This window comes from Scyliorhinus torazame, chromosome 14 (genome assembly GCF_047496885.1).
Source record: "Scyliorhinus torazame isolate Kashiwa2021f chromosome 14, sScyTor2.1, whole genome shotgun sequence".
Lineage (NCBI taxonomy): Eukaryota > Metazoa > Chordata > Chondrichthyes > Carcharhiniformes > Scyliorhinidae > Scyliorhinus > Scyliorhinus torazame.
Window position 1 is genome coordinate 80,414,647 of NC_092720.1, and position 22,274 is coordinate 80,436,920.

The 22,274-nt window shown below is 44.8% G+C and overlaps 1 protein-coding gene across 2 annotated transcripts in view; it reads left to right on the top strand.

Annotated features, from left to right (window-relative positions):
* kcnab1a (potassium voltage-gated channel subfamily A regulatory beta subunit 1a) overlaps positions 1-22,274 on the top strand; it is a 416,725-nt gene that overhangs the window by 259,614 nt on the left and 134,837 nt on the right. For both annotated transcript variants that reach the window (XM_072474409.1, XM_072474410.1), the window contains exons 6-7: positions 8,759-8,803; positions 19,793-19,836. In XM_072474409.1, the coding sequence (XP_072330510.1) occupies positions 8,759-8,803; positions 19,793-19,836 (89 nt within the window). The remainder of the gene's footprint in view (positions 1-8,758; positions 8,804-19,792; positions 19,837-22,274) is intronic.

The window sequence follows — 22,274 nt, forward strand, 5'->3', positions numbered from 1 at the left end:
CGAATTCAGTGATGGAACATCCATAAAATGAAATGAAATGAAAATCGCTTATTGTCACAAGTAGGCTTCAAATGAAGTTACTGTGAAAAGCCCCTAGTCGCCACATTCCGGTGCCTGTTCGGGGAGGCTGGTACGGGAATTGAACCGTGCTGCTGGCCTGAATTCCAAAGATTCACAACCCTTTTGAGTGAAGTAATTTCCCCTCATCTCAGTCCTAAATGACTGTCCACTTACTCTGATACTGTGCCCCGCATTTTAGATTGCCCGACCAGCAGAAGCCTCTTCAGATTCTTTTACATTTCAATAAGATCGTCCCTCATTCTTCCAAACTCCAGAGCAAATAGATTTAATTTGTTCAGCCTCTCATCATAGGGCAACCCCCTCATCCCAGGGACCAATTACGTGAACTTGCATTATACCTACCGTCTCGGGCCAAATATATATTTCATTAAATGAGGTGAAAATTGCACACACAACTCTGGTCTCGCCAAAACCTTGTACAACTCCAGATAGACTTCTTTATTATGTACTCCTATCCCCGTGCAAAAAAGGCCGACCTGCCATTTGCCCACGTTTGGAGTAATGCTGTCCGTCCTGCAAGGTTAATGTAATTTGGTTTTCAGTCAGCTGCTGCCATGACATCAGGGGCGAAATTCTCCCCCAACGGCGGGATGCCCGCCGACTGGCGCCAAAGCCGGCGCAAATCAGACGGGCATCGCGCCGGCAAAAAGGTGCGGAAGTCTCCGCATCTTTGGCGGCCTAGCCCCAACATTGAGGGGCTAGGCCGACGCCGGAGGGATTTCCGCCCCGCCAGCTGGCGGAAATGGCGTTTGTTGCCCCGCCAGCTGGCGCGGAAATGCGGCGCATGCGCGGGAGCGTCAGCGGCCGCTGTCAGTTTCCCCGCGCATGCGCGGGAGCGTCAGCGGCCGCCGAAAGTTTCCCGCGCATGCGCAGTGGGGAGAGTCTCTTCCGCCTCCGCCATGGTGGAGGCCGTAGCGGAGGCGGAAGGGAAAGAGTGCCCCCACGGCACAGGCCCGCCCGCGGATCGGTGGGCCCCGATCGCGGGCCAGGCCACCGTGGGGGCACCCCCCGGGGTCAGATCGCCCCGCGCCCCCCCCCAGGACCCCGGAGCCCGCCCACGCCGCCTGGTCCCGCCGGTAAATACCAGGTTTGATTTACGTCGGCGGGACAGGCAGTTTCTGGGCGGGACTTCGGCCCATCCGGGCCGGAGAATCCAGCGGGGGGTCCCGCCAACCGGCGCGGCTGGATTCCCGCCCCCGCCCAATCTCCGGGAGCGGAGACTTCGGCGGGGGCGGGGGCGGGATTCACGGCGGCCAACGGCCATTCTCCGACCCGGCGGGGGGTCGGAGAATGACGCCCCAGATCACAGGTCTGAACTTCAGAAGAGATAGCAAGTGCATTAAGATAAATGCTGGGTCACCGCTTTATTTGATTAATTCACTCCTTTCCATTTGCCATGGTGATTAAGGAAACCTACTAATCAATGCTTTTCCTGTGCATTAATTAACTAAACTATTAAAGGGGCTGTGACAGCATACTTACCTCAGCTTGTCTTTACAACCAATGACTTTAATTACAGTAAGAACCAAAACAAGTCACTATTTGTTGCTTTTTCTATTTTTGGAATATTAAATATATTTCCTTAAGTATGATATTAAGATAACAGTAATTATGAATATGTTGTATTAAAACAAGAAGAATCATTGAACAATATAAAGTGGACTTACCCACATACTTAAATAAATTGCCAGTTTTAAAACAAATCTAACCAGAATCTAACCCTACCCACTGGGTCTCTGGAAAGAAGTTAAAAACTGCAGGATGACTGCAGAAACCCTGCCAGGAGCTGGCCATTTCTGATCCTTACTGGTGTTTCCTGATAGGCGGCTCAGCTCCCCACCTAAAGCTGGTGAGATCCTTCCTTAACGATGCAGATTGTGGATGGATGACGTCATTGGGCCCTAACCCGCCATTTGAACTGTGGCCTGAGCATCTTCTCCAACCGGGGTGAGAGCTGTCTGAACATGTTGGGAGACAGAAGAGGCCATTTTCATTGTGAAGAATTGCATTTCTGGGCTCCAGAAAGCAAGTTGAGGCCCCTTGCTCAGAAATATCTGCCTTCCACGTCTGAAGATGCTCCCAGAACTCCAAACACCACATTTCCCTGAGTGCCGGCAGCTGGGTCCCTGGCTATCCAATTTTTCATGGGCTAAAAACCACTTTTCACCCATCGACATGTTTCCTGCCAGGAACCTGCTGGGTTAAAATTGACCCCGTTACTGAAATGTTAAAATTAGTATGTTATAGTTTGGGTTTATTTCTTGACATAATGAACCTCAGTCCGTGAAACAGAACATTAACTAGAATGATTTTTTACTGAGGCTTCTGTAAATGAGATTCATTCATAGTTTATGAGATGTAGTTATGTAAGTGTTTGTAAAACAGTGTTTTTAAACATATGGCCTGGGTAGGTGGCACAGTTCAAGTGCACTACACCATGAGGTGAAACTTGGATTTGTGCTCATAACCTTATGCATGACAAAATCTTTTTTCGTCAGTGCCCTTAGGGGAAGGCGCACAGCAGACGCTGAGTGGGTGTAGTTAAAAAGACAATAGATAAAATTCATAAATGTAAGTTTCCATAGAAAGAAAAAGCTAGGATAACGAGAAATGGAGTTTGTGGCAAAAGAGCAGGTCGGATAAAACATTTGCTTAGTAATAGAGAGCATAGCTTAGTCTGGGGGCAAATGGAGATCTATAAGAATTTTTTTCTGTGTCCATTGAAGTTTACAGCCCCAGTTGAGACAATTTTTTTTCTTCAATTTAGACTACCCAATTAACTGTTTCCAATTAAGGGCCAATTTAGTGTGGCCAATCCACCTAGCTTGCACATCTTTTGGGTTGTGGGGGCGAAACCCACGCAAACACGGGGAGAATGTGCAAACTTCACACGGACAGTGACCCAGAGCCGGGGTCGAACCTGGGACCTCGGCGCCATGAGGCAGCCTTGCTAACCACTGCGCCACCATGCTGCCCTACCCAGTTGAGACAACTGAGGGAGCAGGTAGATTAATCTGTAGCTGAAGTTTGCAAACAGGGTCTCACAACTGCCATTAGACTGCAATTTGCATAATACAGCAGCTCTATGCTCCTAAATTGCAGAAGACGTGCCTTGGCATTATCATGGGCTGAGGTACCCTCTCACCCTGATTATCAGTCATTAACTTCCCTTTCTACATATGAAAGTTGAAAATTGGCCCCAGTTAATTTGCATATTAATGTGTAGGCTTATTTGGTTGGCATTTTCACAAAATGTTGGCCCTAACCAAACTGTTTCAGTACAGCTGCAAGACTGGCATATATCCAGCAATGTGGAAAATTGCCCAGGTATGTCCTGTCTACACAACTCGGCCAATTACTGTCCCATTAACCGACTCTCAATCATTAGCAAATTGGTGGATGGAGTCGTTGACAGAGCTGTCAAGTGACACTAGCACAGTAATTACCGGCTCACTGATGCTCAGTTTGAGTTCAGCCAGGGCCACTTAGCTCCTGACCTATAAACTGATATGTTGGGTGTTCTGGATCACAAACAGGTCACCAACACTGGAAGTGGTGCAACTCTTTTATTATAAGGTTAACTATATTAACATACTTGAACTGTGGGTAAATGCAATACCAGCTTTAACTGTTGACCCTTGCCTAGTCCTAACCAGGTGATGCACTCAGCACATGGTGAATGTCTGTGTTGCAGGCTGTGAGATCTGTGCTCCGAGCTGGCTGCTACTAGAATGAGCGGGAACTCTCCTGTCCCCTGTCTTTATAGTGTGTGTGCTCTCACTGGTGATTGGCTGCGGTGTTGTGTATGCTGATTGGTCCCACTGCATGTCCATCAGTGTGTGGGTGTGTCTGCACCATAATATACTGGTGTATATTATGACATAAACTTTGGTCCAGTAAGCAGGAGCTGAACTCGGGAGGTGAGGTGAGTGTGACTGCCTTTGACATCACAGCAGCATTTGACCAAGTGTGGCTTCAAGAAGCCACATCAAATCACATGCCAGGTAATGAGCATTTCCAACAAGAGAGAATCTGACTATCTCCCCCTGAAATTCATTGACATTACATAACTGAATCCTTCTCCCCTCAACACTTTTTATGACTTATTTATTCATGTGAGCACCGCTGGTTACATCACCATTTATTGCCCATCCCTAATTGCCTTTGAGAAGGCGCTGTTGAGCTGCCTCTTGAATCATGCATTCTATCTGGGGTAGGTACACCCACAGTGCTGTTACAATCGGAGTTTCAGGATTTAGACCCAGTGACAGTGAAGGAACAGTGGTATAGTTCCAAGTGAGAATAGTGTGTGACTTGGAGGAGAACTTACAGGTGGTGGTGTTCCCATACATCTGTTGCCCTTGTCCTCCAGTTTGGAATCATGGAAGGTGCTGTTGAAGGAGGTTTGGTGAGTTCCTGCAGTACATCTTGTAGATGGTACACACTACTGCCACTGGGGAGTGAATGTTTAAGGTGGCGGATGGGGTGCCAATCAATGGGTTGCTTTGTCTGGAATGATATTGAGCTTCTGTGTGTTGTTGAAGATACAGTCATCCAGGCAAGTAGAGAGTATTCAATCAATCTTCTGACTTGTGCCTTGACGATGTTTGACAGGCTTTGGGGAGTCAGGAAGTGAGTTATTCGCTGCAGAATTCCCAGCCTCAAACCTGTTCTTGTAGCCATAGTATTAATATGGCTGATCCAGTTCAATTTCTGGCCAATGGTAACCCATAGGATGTTTAGTAGTGGGGGGATTCTTCCACTGTAATGCCATTGAATGCCAAGGAGAGATGGCTAGATTCTCTCTTGTTGGAGATGGACATTGCTTGCCATTTATCAACCCAAGCCTGAATAATGTCCATGTTTTCTCCAATTCCTGGTGATCCACAATCCTCTTGGTGTCTGAGTACGCTGCTTCCAAAACAAAATGTAACTCTTATGAAAACCTACCCAGTGTATTGATGCAATTAAAAACAAGTTCTGAAACATGGGCCCGGACTTTACATTTGGCACAGGCGGATTTGAAGGAGTGAGTGTGTATAAAATCATATGGGTGCTGTGCACACCTCCAACCAACCTGCTGCTGTCCTCTCCACAATCATACACACAGTGGGGGAACTACTGGGCGTCCCACTCTTTTTCGAGCCATTTCTCACTGCCGCCAAATGATCTTGTGGGAGGTACAAGACATGTACCCTCTCACCAACTGGTTCAACCCGCCCCCTACACCCCTTGTTGCCCTTTGGCTTATCAGTCTGGTCCCAGTATTACCCTTCCCCTCAGAGGACATGGGAAGGAGCATGGAGGAGGTTTGGGAATATGAAAGGGCATGGAAGTAGTATGGTCATGTGAGGGATATAATGGGGAAAGAGGGATTTAAGGAGCATAGGGAATATGAGTGGACATTGGCAACAGCTTTTAAACTTACCTGTCAAAAGGTTCCGGGACCTCAGCAGGCTATGTTCAAGGTTCACAAATTGACTAACCTGGAGCGGCTCCCAAAGGCTCCAGGAAACCACTTGCTGACATGAAAGCACCAAAGACAGGTGTGGTGATCTCTGTAGGTGCATGCACACAAGGGGTTAATGGGTAGATAGCAGCACCACATGATCACCAGAGGGCTGGACCAACAGGGATATAAAGGGCAGCCACACGGGGTCTCTGGCTCTCTCTCGGGTGTGCTGTGAACAGGGAAACATCAGAATTGCATAGATAGTTAGTGGAATTACATTTAGTTACAATTGTTAAATCTTGTTATCCAATTCCTAGTTCCCATGTTAAGGTAAAGAACTCCCGCATTAATAGTTATAGTTACTCAATAAACCTTTGTTGTTACTGGACAAGTTTGAGTCTTCAACAAGATTCAGAGGACCTCACCATCAGCCAAGGATTGAGTAACACGTGTTATCGACCACGCAGATAACACTACAACAGGGAAATTTGAGTTTCCAGCAGGGATTTAAATTGTAAACCCAATGTCACTTTAAGTGAGCTTCAAGTCCCGACCTGTTATGATCCGGACCCAATGAAAATGGCAGGCGGTGGGAATTGTCATGGAAATTTAAAGCTTTTGGTCCACGTGCCTCCACTTTGACCCTCCCAACTCTGGTTTGCTCCAAGCCAGGAGACAAAAATCTGGCTGCTTAGTTTGAAACTGTGCTCATTATTGTTCTAGATTCCCCCACAAGGGGAAACATTCTCCCATCATCTACCCTGCCAAGCCTGCTCAGAAACTTATATTCTTCAATAAGATCATGTCTCACTCTTCTAAACTCCAATGAGTATTGGACTGAACCTGCTTAGTTATTCCTCGTAATACAATCCTTTCATCTCGGGAATCAGCCTCGTGAGCTTTCTCTGAACTGCTTCCAAAGCAAGTATTCCCCTCCTTCAGTATGAAGACCTAAACTGTACTCAAATATGGTCTCACCAATGCCTTGTACAGTTGTAGCAAGACCTCCCTAATTTTATTCCACCCCCAGGCAATAAAGACCAATGTTTCCATTTGTCTTCCTAATTACTTGTTGTACCTGCATGTGTATAAGGACACCCATCTGCCAAATCTCTTCCCACTTACTTCACTTATCCATTTGCATACTCTTTGTATCCTCCTCACAGCTTTGTGTCATCTACAAAATTGTCTATAATACAGTTGGCCCTTTCATCCAAGTCATTGGTAAAGATCGTAAATAGTTCAGGCCCCAGCAATGATCCTAATAGCACTCCACTAGTTAAAATTTGTCTGTCTGAAAATGACCCATTTATACTGACTCTGTTTCCTGTTATTTCACGAGTCCTCTCTCCATGCTAATATGATGTCCATTAAATTGAGAATCACAACTGACACAATTTCACTGCACATTCAACAGCTTTATTGCCAAAAATAAAAAATAATATAGAGCAATTTTAAGGGCATCCAGTTATTGCTGAGAAAAATAGGCATGCCGTTGATGGTTTTTGTCTTGCATTCATCAGACAGATACAAGAATGCCAAATTTGAGACGGAACAATTTATATTGCATGAGGAAAGGGTGCTGTTTGGTTGGCAAATTGACTTTGTTTGGTCAAGGCATTACCATGACGAATGAACCTGTAAACCAGAGGAAATGTCCCTGCATTTGAATATATGTAGCTTATGGCAAGCATAAGTGAGTCACACTGTGAGCCTGACTAATTCTCCTCTGCAAGCAGAAAGAACATTCCATGCATTGCGCCTTTTTGAATTAAATAAGAGTATAAGGGACAGTAGTTCCCTGCCCTGATGAATGCAAAGTGAAAAGCTTCGACAGCATGTCTCTTTAGTCAGCAATACTCGAGTTCTGTACTACATAGCGACTGCTAACATACAGGTACCCCCGGGTTAGTCAGATGAGGTTGACTGAAGGTGATTGGATTTGATCTGACTAGGACTGATCCACTTCAAAAGAGATTTCTCCTGTTAATGGTTTTCAGCCTGATTATATCCTTCAGTTGCATAGCAATTGCCCTCATGCCTCTTCTTCTGAGGTCTCTGGTTTGTCTCCAGGAGGCATGGTAAGTCTTTGATTGGTCCAAGTCCCATTGGACTTAATCCGCATGTTTTCTTTCTCCTGTGACCCTCCTGCGATTAGCCCCAGGATATTTGGTCTTCCATCTGTTTTTGCTTCAGGGCTTCATTTATTTTCAAAAGTGGCGAACAACTGTTCTTAACTTATGAGAAATCTGTATGTATGAAAGGTAAAGGCAACCACAGTAAACTCCTTCATTAGCAATACATATTTAACAGTGAATTTCAGGCATTCTTTAAGCAAACTTATACAGGAATTCTCAAGCATATTCTTACACAAATATATCTCTCCAACATCATGAGCTCTTATTATGTTTAGTAACCTTTTATGTGGCATGTTATCAAATGCCTTTTGGAAATAAAAATACACTACATCTACCAGTTCTCCTTTATCTATCCTGCTTGTTAAACATGATTTTTCTTTCGCAAAACTGTGTCGACTCTGCCTGATTGTGTCGACTCTGCCTGATTGTCGACTCTGTCTGATTGTATTATGATTTTCGAAAGGTTCTGCTACTACCTTCTTGATACCGAATTCTAGAATTTTCCCAATGACAGATATTAGACTATAGTTTCCTCTTTCTGTCTCTTTACTTTCTTGAATAGAGGTAATACATTTATAGTTTTCCAAACCAAATAAGATGTTAAGGGAAATGTGCCATGTTCCGTACAATGTACTTTCACATGATGCAAAGTTGTAATAATTGAATCAAATGATTCAGATTCCATGTGTTATTTGTATATTCACTTTACTGGAAGATAAAGCAGCTTATTGATTTATATCCGGCCTAATCTCAAGTGTTTGTTTGGTCTTCAAAGAAGATTGTGAAGAAGACTCAAACATTTAATTTAGGTCAGGAGAGAATCCTATTGTTGTACGTTGTGCTGTGATCCCATATAAGTAGGTATAGAACTGTGCAAGTCAAAACTCATGAAGGTAACACTCTCAGACTTCTAATGAGTGTGAGTGATACCATTGAAGCCGGTAAGATATTTATGGCTGATTGAAAGTTTATAATAATCCGATTAGTCATCAATGGAAACAGTAAAAGCGCCAAGCTAGATTTTGGGGTCCTTTTGGGGGTCCTTTTCTTGTGCATGTGATTGAGATATTTTTGTGTTTTTTTTCAGACGATCAAGCCTGGTGATAACAACTAAGCTATACTGGGGAGGAAAGTGAGTGCTCGTTAAAGTTGACTGTCTCTGTTTCTTTGCCTTCGGATCTATTTTTATCCAAATTCAGAAGCAAAATGTAGGACAGGATTTTCTGGCCCTTCCCACTGGCGGGATCTTCCAGTCCCTCCGAAGTCGGACCCTGGCAGCGGGTTCCCTGGCACCAGGGCGGATGAGCCATGCATAAGCGGTCCCACCAGCAACCAACGGCACGCCACATCCAGGGTAGGAAACGGGGAGGTGGACAGAAAATCCTGGAAATTAATTTTGCTGTATTGGATTGATTTTATTAGAATCAACAGTAATTGCTAACTATTTAACTCATGGGCTCCTTTAATAGCTCAGCAAAGTTAGTGAGCGTGAGTCATGCTAAATACGTTTCCTTATTCAATCTATTTTCTGTAAGATCTCTTTGCAATCCGATGATCTCTAAACTCTAGCAGTCACAAAATGTAAAATTATATATTTAATGGCCTTTTCCAAATGAAGTCAACAATTTCAAACATTCAAATAACATCTACATCTTAGCATTACAACTTTGTCCTTGCTTCAGGTACTTACTCAGACTTCTATTCTTCTGGTTCAATGACATGCTCCATTACAAATATAGGGTTGAGAGGTGGGCGGTTAGGCTCGACCTTCTGCAGCATTTAGGAATTAAAGTGACTCTTGACAAACAAACAGCTGATGCTGCCTTCCAGTCATCTCCCTTTTGGGCAAAGGAGTTTGGATCCAAGCCTGAATCTCCTTCACACGCGAGCATTGGTGAGGGCTGAAAAAAAGGCACTGCATTGACTTTCTCATGAAAGGCTGTTAGGATTCTGATATTACCCCCATGAGACCACAGAGACAAACCGATTAATCTCCCTGTGAGCCTCGCTGAGTACGAGCTCCCCCTCTGAGGGGCGGAGGACCATCGGTGGGCTTGTTAATTCATTGCCATAAACACCGGACCAGGTAGGAGCCGAGCTGCAGAGTCGTCCCGGCTGGGATTTGGACTGCTGCGTGTAAATACTCTGCTTTTAGGAATAAACTATTGTTTGACTCTCATTCCCGGGCTCCTCCTTGACTACTAAATTGGCATCGAGGATGGGATAAAGCAAGCCGCCACTCCGGAAAACACGACAAAGTCTCATAAACCACTATGGGAAATCTATTGGCCTCGAGTCACCCTCGCTCAACTACACACATTGCTGAAGAAGCAGCAAGAATGGGCATAGAGAGCGCCCCAGGAAGAAGCCTTCGCCAGGGTAAAGCAGCAGCTAAATGTCGCTGGGGCTTTTGACCCATTACAACTCCTCTAAACCCCTTTTGGTGGCATGCGATGCCTCGCCTTACGGAATTGAGGCAATGTTATCCTACCTCCTAGCTGATGGACAGGAAAGACCGATAGCATACACATCACGGACTTTGGCTGCTGCAGAACCCATTTACACCCAAATCAGAAAAGAAGGGCTGGCCGTCGTATTCACGGTGAAGAAATTCCATCAATGTGTCTTTGGGTGTCGGTTAACCATTGTGACCGACCACAAGCCTCTGCTGGGGCTTGCAATCCCGCCAATAGGATCTGCTCAGATACAGCGATGGGCCCTATTGCTAGTAGCGTGCGGGTGCATCTTCGAGCATCGCCCAGGCATGCAGATTGTGTTCAGCCGGCTTCCGCTGCCAACACGATCCCGTCATCACCAATTGCTGATGAAGTCATTTCAACACTTAACCCTATTGAGGTAGTATGAGTTGAAGTCAGAAATAGGAAAGGAGCAGTCACCTTGTTAGGAGTTTTCTATAGGCCCCCCAATAGTAGCAGAGATGTGGAGGAACAGATTGGGAAACAGATTTTGGAAAGGTGCAGAAGTCACAGGGTAGTAGTCATGGGTGACTTTAACTTCCCAAACATTGAGTGGAAACTCTTTAGATCAAATAGTTTGGATGGGGTGGTGTTTGTGCAGTGTGTCCAGGAAGCTTTTCTAACACAGTATGTAGATTGTCCGACCAGAGGAGGGGCAATATTGGATTTAGTACTTGGTAATGAACCAGGGCAAGTGATAGATTTGTTAGTGGGGGAGCATTTTGGAGATAGTGACCACAATTCTGTGACTTTCACTTTAGTAATGGAGAGGGATAGGTGCGTGCAACAGGGCAAGGTTTACAATTGGGGGAAGGGTAAATACGATATTGTCAGACAAGAATTGAAGTGCATAAGTTGGGAACATAGGCTGTCAGGGAAGGACACAAGTGAAATGTGGAACTTGTTCAAGGAACAGGTACTACGTGTCCTTGATATGTATGTCCCTGTCAGGCAGGGAAGAGATGGTCGAGTGAGGGAACCATGGTTGACAAGAGAGGTTGAATGTCTTGTTAAGAGGAAAAAGGAGACTTATGTAAGGCTGAGGAAACAAGGTTCAGACAGGGCATTGGAGGGATACAAGATAGCCAGGAGGGAACTGAGGAAAGGGATTAGGAGAGCTAAGAGAGGGCATGAACAATCTTTGGCGGGTAGGATCAAGGAAAACACCAAGTCCTTTTACACATATGTGAGAAATATGAGAATGACTAGAGCGAGGGTAGGTCCAATCAAGGACAGTAGCGGGAGATTGTGTATTGAGTCTGAAGAGATAGGAGAGGTCTTGAACGAGTACTTTTCTTCTGTATTTACAAATGAGAGGGGCCATATTGTTGGAGAGGACAGTGTGAAACAGACTGGTAAGCTCAAGGAAATACTTGTTAGGAAGGAAGATGTGTTGGGCATTTTGAAAAACTTGAGGATAGACAAGTCCCCCGGGCTTGACGGGATATATCCAAGGATTCAATGGGAAGCAAGAGATGAAATTGCAGAGCCGTTGGCAATGATCTTTTCGTCCTCACTGTCAACAGGGGTGGTACCAGAGGATTGGAGAGTGGCGAATGTCGTGCCCCTGTTCAAAAAATGGACTAGGGATAACCCTGGGAATTACAGGCCAGTTAGTCTTACTTCGGTGGTAGGCAAAGTAATGGAAAGGGTACTGAAGGATAGGATTTCTGAGCATCTGGAAAGACACTGCTTGATTAGGGATAGTCAGCACGGATTTGTGAGGGGTAGGTCTTGCCTTACAAATCTTATTGAATTCTTTGAGGAGGTGACCAAGCATGTGGATGAAGGTAAAGCAGTGGATGTAGTGTACATGGATTTTAGTAAGGCATTTGATAAGGTTCCCCATGGTAGGCTTCTGCAGAAAGTAAGGAGGCATGGGATAGTGGGAAATTTGGCCAGTTGGATAACGAACTGGCTAACCGATAGAAGTCAGAGAGTGGTGGTGGATGGCAAATATTCAGCCTGGATCCCAGTTATCAGTGGCGTACCGCAGGGATCAGTTCTGGGTCCTCTGCTGTTTGTGATTTTCATTAATGACTTGGATGAGGGAGTTGAAGGGTGGGTCAGTAAATTTGTAGATGATACGAAGATTGGTGGAGTTGTGGATAGTAAGGAGGGCTGTTGTCGGCTGCAAAGAGACATAGATAGGATGCAGAGCTGGGCTGAGAAGTGGCAGATGGAGTTTAACCCTGAAAATTGTGAGGTTGTCCATTTTGGAAGGATAAATATGAATGCGGAATACAGGATTAATGGTAGAGTTCTTGGCAATGTGGAGGAGCAGAGAGATCTTGGGGTCTATGTTCATACATCTTTGAAAGTTGCCACTCAAGTGGATAGAGCTGTGAAGAAGGCCTATTGTGTGCTAGCGTTCATTAACAGAGGGATTGAATTTTCAGAGCCGTGAGGTGATGATGCAGCTGAACAAACCTTTGGTAAGGCCACATTTGGAGTACTATGTACAGTTCTGGTCGCCTCATTTTAGGAAGGATGTGGAAGCTTTGGAAAAAGGTGCAAAGAAGATTTACCAGGATGTTACCTGGAATGGAGAGTAGGTCTTACGAGGAATGGTTGAGGGTGCTAGGCCTTTTCTCATTAGAACGTAGAAGGATGAGGGGCAACTTGTTAGAGGTTTATAAGATGATCAGGGGAATAGATAGAGTAGACAGTCAGAGACTTTTTCCCCGGGTGGAACAAACCATTACAAGGGGACATAAATTTAAGGTGAAAGGTGGAAGATATAGGAGGGATATCAGAGGTAGGTTCTTTACCCAGAGAGTAGTGGGGGCATGGAATGCACTGCCTGTGGAAGTAGTTGAGTTGGAAACATTAGGGACCTTCAAGCAGCTATTGGATAGGTACATGGATTACGGTAAAATGATATAGTGTAGATTTATTTGTTCTTAAGGGCAGCACGGTAGCATTGTGGATAGCACAATTGCTTCACAGCTCCAGGGTCCCAGGTTTGATTCCGGCTTGGGTCACTGTCTGTGTGGAGTCTGCACGTCCTCCCCGTGTCTGCGTGGGTTTCCTCCGGGTGCTCCGGTTTCCTCCCACAGTCCAAAGATGTGCAGGGTAGGTGGATTGGCCATGTTAAATTGCCCTTAGTGTCCAAAATTGGCCTTGGTGTTGAGTGGAGGTGTTGAGTTTGGGTAGGGTGCTCTTTCCAAGAGCCGGTGCAGACTCAGGGGGCCGAATGGCCTCCTTCTGCACTGTAAATTCAATGATAATCTATGATTAATCTAGGACAAACGTTCGGCACAACATCGTGGGCCGAAGGGCCTGTTCTGTGCTGTATTTTCTATGTTCTATGTTCTTAACTTCATGAACACCTTGTCGGTCACCGCTGCCCAGATACGCGTCTGAATGCAGAAGGACTCTGTACTGGTAAAAGTAAGCCACATTGTCTTCCATGGGCCAGCAATGGAAGCGGCCTGTGGGGGCTGGCGATGTGGTCCCAAGCCAGGCCAGACAGGCCATACTCCATGACCTACACAACGGACACCCAGGGGTGTCGAAAATGAAGATGCTGGTCCACAGCTATGTGTGGTTGCCAGGCCTGGCTGGTGCGATCGAACGACTGGCCCGACAATGCACCACATGCCAGGAGCATCAGAAGCTCCCACCAGCCAGCTTGCTGCCTCCGTGGGAATGGCCAGGCTGGCCTTGAGTGCGCCTGCATGCCGATTTTGCTGGGCCTTTCCAAGGGACCATGTTTTTACTCATGATAGATGCCCATTCCAAGTGGCTGGAAGTCCATCGGCTGTCTTCCACCACGTCGAAGGCTGTTGTCAAGGAGTCCTGGCTGTTTTTCAGCACCCATGGCATCCCGGAGGTGCTAGTCACGGACAATGTTACCCCATTCACCAGTGATGAGTTTGAACGTTTTGTAAAGGCAAACGGGGTGAGGCACATCTGCACGGCCCCTTATCACCCTTCTTCGATGGCTGGCCAAATGAGCGGTACAGACCTTCAAGCGAGGAATGAAGAAACAGACCACAGGATCCATGGAAACGAGATTTGCACTTTTTTTGTTTAACTACTGAACCATGCAGCACGCCTTGACGGGTGTAGCACTGGTGTAACTGTTGATGCGCCAGAGGCTCGGTACCCACCTCAGCTTCATGGTCCTTGATATTAGCCGGGAGAGTACAACGTGGTCAAGATCTGCAGAGGTGAGGCCAAGGCAAACGGAGGTGGACCAGAGGTTTCTAATCAGGGGACGTGGTGTACATCCGAAACTTCAGGTAAGAAGCCCGTTGGATTCCTGGGACTGTGGTACAACAGACCGGACCAGCCTCATGCCAAGTAAAGACTTGCAAGCAGACAGTGCAGAAACATCTTAATCATCTCAGTAAAAGGAGCCAGGTTTAGGACATGCCCCACTATAGGAACCGTCTTCCAGCCACATCTCCCTGACACATGGGGGCTTGGGGGTATGGCCCCCTGGCAGCCCCGACACCGAGATGCAAGACATGGTGGACTCTGACTTTGAGATGGAGACCCAGGCATCTGAGGATTCCGGAGATCAGCAGCCAGCAGTACTCTCCAGACGGTCATCATGGAAATGACATTCTCCGTCACGCTACAGCCCCCTCCCCCCTGACCTAGCCCCGCAGCCACAGGAGGTGCAGCTGTGATGGAGAAGTAGACGTCCTCCTGCACTCCCTTCTTCAGAGAGACTTACGGACTTTTGGTAGAGGGATATTATAACCCCCATGAGATCTACAGGGATGACCCGATTAATCTCCCTGTGAGCCACATGGAGTACAAGCTCTCCAGATGAGGGGCCTTGGCCCATCAGCGGGCTCGTTATTTCATTGCCATAAAAGCCAGTCCATGTAGCAGCTGAGCTGCAGAGTAGTCTCAGCTGGGGCTACTCTCCTTGTGGAAATATACCATTATTTGACTCTCCAGACTCCTCCTTGACTATTAAACATTTTTTCTGACCCTGGACACAGGCTCAGATGCACCACTGGTCAGTGTGAGAACCGACTGAATTGCCCCATTAAGCCCTGGAAGCCCTGTAAATCTTTCAGGGCAAGGTTGATCCTGAAGTCCTCAATTACAGTAGTGCTAGCTACCACTATCAATGTCCTTGGTACTTCCTTCAGTCACCTTCTCATCATATAACACTTGAGCTGACATCTTTTTGAGGGTGTTATGCATGGAATAGTAAAGTCCCCCATCAACACAGTTATTTTCATGTGAAGCATCTCCAATGATTGTATATCAGGTCAATGCTCCCAAATCACTGATCTTCTGAAAGGTGCCTCCCAAGCCAATAGTGGTCATTTATCACCCTTCTGGGAGAATGACTTGCTCATCTTCCATTCCCAATTCCTTGTCTTCATATCTGATTTCATAATTCATTTGTTTTAGGAAATAACTTTTAGTTTAAGAATTGAATTTTAATGTAGATAACTTGAAGTATTTAGTTAAAAACTGGTATGCAAATCTGGGGAAATTAGCCCGTGTTTATTTAATAAGGTCAAAGTTAAAAGTGAGCCAACTTAAACAATGGATGACCCATTCCTGTGCTCCTGGTAAAGACAGGTGATCCACGGTTATTTCAATAAAGGATTTAAATTATTCATATAGTTCCCAGATCAAAGAAGCTAATGGAACCTTTGTAAACAAGAGGGTATCTTGTTTTCAGCAAGTCTGGAAAGAGGGCCATTAACTCCATTGGAGAAATAAATTATTAATGTGGGTCACAGAATTAACAGGTCGTTTTGGGCAACACGATGGCACAGTGGATAGAATGCTGCCTCACGGTGCCGAGGACCCAGGTTCGATCCTGGCTCTGGATCACTGTCCGTGTGGAGTTTGCAGATTCTCCCCGTGTTTGCGTGGGTTTCGCTCCCACAACCCAAAAGATGTGCAGGGTAGATGGATTGGCCATGCTAAATTGCCCCTTAATTGGAAAAAATGAATTGGGTACTCTAAATTTATCGGGAAAAAAAGAATTAACAGGTCGTTTTAGAAGATGGGCTAATTTAAGATAATTTATTAACATTTCTGTTGAGAACTTCCCGAGTATGCTATGTTGCTGTGGAGATGGGCTAAATGGGGAGGTACTCTTTCATGTTTCGTGTTTATCTACGTGCTTTCTCACAGAAATTTATTGGGAGCCTGAAAGCAGCTTTGAAGCAAGCAGAGAAAGAAATCTGCAGGAACTGTAGATTGCCAAGCAAGAAGGCAGTGAAGGCATGCTTGAGCTGGGCTGCTTACAATTGTGAGGTGATTAAATAGAATTAGCGAGTCACCTAGCTGAATGCTGCTGGAAGGATCCCAAAGAATCATATACCTTGGAGAATAGCAGCAACATTGCAGGGAGGTAAAGTGAATTCCTAAGAGTTGTGGCACGCCTTGGTTTGGTCCCAGAAGAAGTGAAAGAACCCTACGGATCCTGGAAAGGACAGGGAAATCTCGGGTGGAATTAAACGAGAACAGGGCGTGATCTTTTAAGATTTTCAGGTTTAAATTATAAGCATTTATCAAAAATAGCATTAGATTTGTAGTACTTGCTTCGTTTAATTCCTCTACCGTAAAAGTTTTTGTTTAAAATGTGAAACATTGTGGTGCAATTTATTTCAGTTAATATCGGACTTTGAATTTCTGTTTAAAAGTTAATGGTCTTCCTCAAGATCATAACAGTGCTTAGTGCTTCACCTTGTCAAAAGACCATAAGACCATAAGACATAGGAGCAGAATTAGGCCACTTGGCCCATCGAGTCTGCTCCGCCATTCAATCATGGCTGATATTTTCTCATCCCCATTCTCCTGCCTTCTCCCCATAACCCCTGATCCCCTTCTAATTCCCTAACCACTGCCTCCACAATGGTGGTGGTGGTATACAGAAGGACCCATTACTGTATTTGTGAATATAGGGCAGGAATTGAGAAGCTTAATGTACACACAATACCTTTGGAGTTTCAAAACCAAAGATCAAGGGTGTCTGTGCCCGGTTAGAAACTTTCACGGAGTGATCCTTTCTTCCTATGCCTTTAAATACATTTTCTGAGCATTTCACTTTCCACTTCCCCATCCCTCTTATTCTCTTGTACCTGCTCATGAGTTGTAATGGGAAGTCCCAACTGGTGGTAATCCATCCATATGAAGGAAATCTAGTTCAATGTCTCTGAACTAGCAGTGATGGAGAAACTAGAGATACAGAATACGTGAAGCCAGGGCAGTTGGAGAGGGAGAATGTCTCTTGCTGAAAGGGATGGGAACTTACAGGAGATGGTGTCTGTATGAGGGAGAAGGAGAGAAGAAGAGAGATTGATTGGCATGGTATCTAGGAAGTGCTGGTTGATTTGAGCTGTTGCATGTGGATTAACCTGTCTGGGTTCCACCAAATTGGCCAAGCAGCACCAAAGTAGTAAGTAACTTACTGCAAGTAAGTTTTTATTTCAGGAGCTCAGGCGGCTGAAAGTAGCACGGCCGAGGTCAGGGATGGTGGGGGGAACCTGGATAAAGCATTCACAACTCAATTGCAGGTAATGGCCAGAGTTTCTGGCCTTGGCGCAGACAGGACCCAAAATGGGCAAGATGCCAGTGCGTTTATCCACTTGCCCTGGGCTATTACATTGTCCTCCATATGGCACCACACATTCCAGCAAGGCAAGAGTCGGAGGGTCCCAATAGACATGATCCCATGCAACCATTGGGATCATGCAGTGAGGTATTTCTGCCCCAAACATCGGGGCGTCTGATGCACTTACTTGTAAAGCCAAACAAGAATTACAAAAAGAGACTAGGTTCGTTTTGTATCCTTAATGTATCTCTGACAACTTCTGAAACATAGAAGAAAATACTTCCTGTCAAATGGAATATCACTTACATTCAGAAAAATATGCCCAACGTAATGTGACGTGCCCAAAGAGTGTACTGTCAGCGGGGTTAAATGAGTCGAGTTCTTCAGAACGTATGAAACTTTAACGAAAGTTTTATTTGCCACATGCATGCGGGAGAGCTAAAACTCAGCCATCTTAACTATAGCTACCAGTCCAAGAAAGCGCTGTCCCACAAAACCCCCCATGCAATTCTTATACTGTTTAGGCTTGATACAGAGTGATTCAAAATGATTCGACATGATATGAGTGATTCAAATAGTACAATGCAACCAATTATCATTATTGACAATGTGATGGGATTACAGTTAATCCTGATTAGATGATGCGAATACATTTTTTAACGTACATTGCTCCTAATTGTTTCGGAGGTACAGTTTGCCCACCTGCTGGGTAATACAGAGGACCGTGTCTAAACAATTGGTCTGTGAGGGTGGTAATCTTCTCCATGTCCCTGATATTTGAATGTGCATAACTATACCATGTCTTTTCTGGACAGGCCGGAGCCAGGCTGATCGTTGTCCTATTATGTGTTTCTTGTGGCCTGCTGGCTTGTACTATGCTAATGTGGTTAGGTTCTTGGAGACTGTCGGTTTAACTCTTTCCAGGCAGGTTTTTCCTTACTGTCCTAAGTTTATCTCCCAGGCTCCATTTTCCCTACTACAGTACAGAAAATTCAACTGTGGTCTTAATGACTTGATTTAAATTTGGCTGTATTTTTGCAAATTAATCCATCATTCATCTTGTTGTTTCAAACTTTTCTTTTCAGACTGAATGTTATTCTGCATTTACAGGAAGATAAGATGAGCTGGGAAGTCTGACCATCGATAACAGCCTGGGTCATAAAAAGCTGAAAATAAATAGCAGCCAATCTGTGATCAGTTGACAGGAGGCCCAATCTGAATGGCAGAGGTAGTCAGTGCCATTTCCCTCTGTGTGGTGTTCCATCTGGAGCCTTCTGAACATCTGGAGCCTTTTGGAAACCAACTAAATGTCCCTGCTTGAGGGAGGTCATTTCTGGCCTTGAGTTAGGGAGTCTGGTGCTGCACCACTTCATTCACCAAGTTCAGAAACTCATGAACAAGTATCTATATACACATATTTAGAATTATAGAAATTATTGAATCCCTACCGTGCAGAAGGAGGCCATTCAGCCCATCGAGCCTGCACCGACCCTAGGCAAGAGTGCCCTATCTTGGCCCACACCTCCACCCTATCCCCAGAACCCCACCTTACCTTTTTTTTGGATACTAAGGGGCAAGTTAGCATGGCCAATCTACCCAACCTAAACATTTTTGGTCTGTGGGAGGAAACCGAGTACCCGAAGGAAACCCACGCAGACACGGGGAGAAAGTGCAAACTCCACACAGAGTCACTCGAGGCCGGAATTGAACCGGGGACCCTGGAGCTGTGAGACAGCAGTGCTAACCACTGTGCTGCCCTGTATTGATTTGTTTGCAGTTGAATGGAATTTGAAACAAAAAGAAATTACTTGTAATTGGTTAAGATCAGTTATTGTGCCCTTCTGATGCTGGGCCCAGATTTGTATCCATTGGATTTACTTTCCAAAACAGTGAACAGCAATAAAAATAACTTTCACATTCTGAACAGCTGTATAGAATATGTAGTTTCTTGTCGGTCAATAATTTTCCTTTGGGGATAAGGGCCTGGAAGAAAACCTGATCGAAACCTTCAACAATTGAGACTATCAGATGATTTCTTATTCATTGTCTGTGTCCTGTGGGGAAGTACAATATACTGATCTGTATTTGATGTCATCTACAGGGCTGAGACTGAAAGAGGCCTTTCTCGAAAACATATTATTGAAGGTATGTATCACAGTGTGTGATTGAATGTCATTCACTAGCTCTGCATATTTACCTTTGAAAATTTGCCTCTGATTTTGTGAAGCTGCTTATTCCCCATTAATTTACCATCAGGAATTCTATTTAGCTGTCAGGCTGGAATTATACATTTTATTGAAGAGTGGGTATAAATAATGTAACAGGAACGTTAAGAGATAATGATCAGTTGTGATTTTGTGATGGTCTTGTATCTGTATCATGGTTCCTCCCACCCATGGGCTGCTGGATGAAATATGGCCGTGACAACTCTTTTATGTAGTGTGGGTTGGTGCATTCAGATTTTGTACAAAATAAAGAAAAAATATGAATATAGAAGCATAGAAGTTTAACTTTTTCATTGCCCGGGCCAACCCAGCTGTCTTCAGCAGAATAAGTCAGTCTGTAGCATTTGTAATTTAGCTAGCCAGAATCATATTTATCATGGGCTCAATCAACGATGCCACTTCATTTCCCATCTCTCTCTAAAATGAAGAACCATTGCACTGTGAGGTATTCAACTGTATTCAGGGATCTAGCTACAAACTGTAGGAACAACCCTGCCAATAGTAGTCAGGGTTAGATGACAGACAATTCAAACATTCAGTGCTGAAACATAGCTGTCAAACTGACATACATACTATTTAGGACTAACTCCAGATCTTAATAAATGAATGAAAAGATTTACTTTCCAGTGCCTTTCATAAAAAAGCCAGTGGGAAAACTCAGAGTGAAATAAACAACTGTATTCAACCCTCGGGTGGAGCTTTATGTTGTACATTTAAACTTGACACACGCTTTATGGTAATTTAAAAAAAAACTTATTTCCTCTGCTATTTCTTCAAATTAGGGGCTGGATTTTCAAATGTTAGCTGGGTAAAGAACGGACATGGACGCAATTTCAAAACCATATTCCAGAAGGACTTTATTGGATCCCAATGCCCCCAAAACACCATGCGGTTTTCAAAGAAATAGGAAGCAGGGAATCAGGAGCCTGCACACCTCCAATTAACTGGCTTGTTGATTGAACTCACTGAAGAATCCATTGACAGACCTCAGGGGAGCAATTTAAAATTCTCAATTAAGAGGCAAGGGGAACAAACAGTGTGTTATGGACATCTGGTCAGTTCTCAACAGCGGCGAAGAGACTGGACCAGATGCCATAACTTTTTAAAGTTTTAATGTGGTGCAGAAAGAATAATTCATTACAGGAATGATAATGTAAGAAATAGGGCTTAGTTATTTTATAAACAAACTTTACTAAAACAAAAGAAAACAATATTTAAACTTTTACTTCAGCTCCAACACTAACAGATTAGTTTCTTAACCTGAACACCTTAGTTCCCATTAAACAGCACTTTACATGAACATGAAAATGAAATGAAATGAAAATCACTTATTGTCACAAGTAGGCTTCAAATGAAGTTACTGTGAAAAGCCCCTGGTCGCCATATTCCGGCGCCTGTTCAGGGAGGCTGTTACAGGAATTGAGCCGTGCTGCTGGCCTGCCTTGGTCTGCTTTCAAAGCCAGCGATTTAGCCCTGTGCTAAACAGCCTCTGGGGTGCAGAGAAAGAGAACATGCAGTTCTCTTTCCACTTACACAAACAGGCAAAGGGAATACTTGCATTTAATCAAGCAATTTTTCTTCTGTTGGGGACAGTTGTTTAGAACCCTTTTCCAAAGCCTACCTCGGTGGCAACTTTCATGATCTCGATGGTCGATTCCCAGAGTCTTCTGCCTGTAACTTCAAAACAGGGCTAAAGAGCTGGCTTTTAAAGCAGACCAAGGCAGGCCAGCAGTACGGTTCAATTCCCGTACCAGCCTCCCCGAATAGATGCCGGAATGTGGCGACTAGGGGCTTTTCACAGTAACTTCATTTGAAGCCTACTTGTGACAATAAGCCATTTTCATTTCATTTTCATTTTTCAACAGTGTTTTTTTCTCTCTCTCCCTCTGAGATCCAACCACCCCCTCAAACAAAGGTTCTCCAATGCCACCAATTACCCCCACCTCATAGAAGATGGAATTGCTCCAAGCTCAAGAATCATCTCCCTTAACTATGCCCCTCCACCTCTATTTAACCCTCAACTTTGTCCTTCATTGCTAGAGCGATGGAGTTTGTATAAGGTGTTAGTGAGGCCACACCTGGAGTATTGTGTTCAGTTTTGGTCTCCTTACTTGAGAAAGGACGTACTGGCACTGGAGGGTGTGCAGAGGAGATTCACTAGGTTAATCCCAGAGCTGAAGGGGTTGGATTACGAGGAGAGGTTGAGTAGACTGGGGCTGTACTCGTTGGAATTTAGAAGGATGAGGGGGGATCTTATAGAAACATATAAGATTATGAAGGGAATAGATAGGATAGATGCGGGCAGGTTGTTTCCATTGGCGGGTGAAAGCAGAACTAGGGGGCATAGCCTCAAAATAA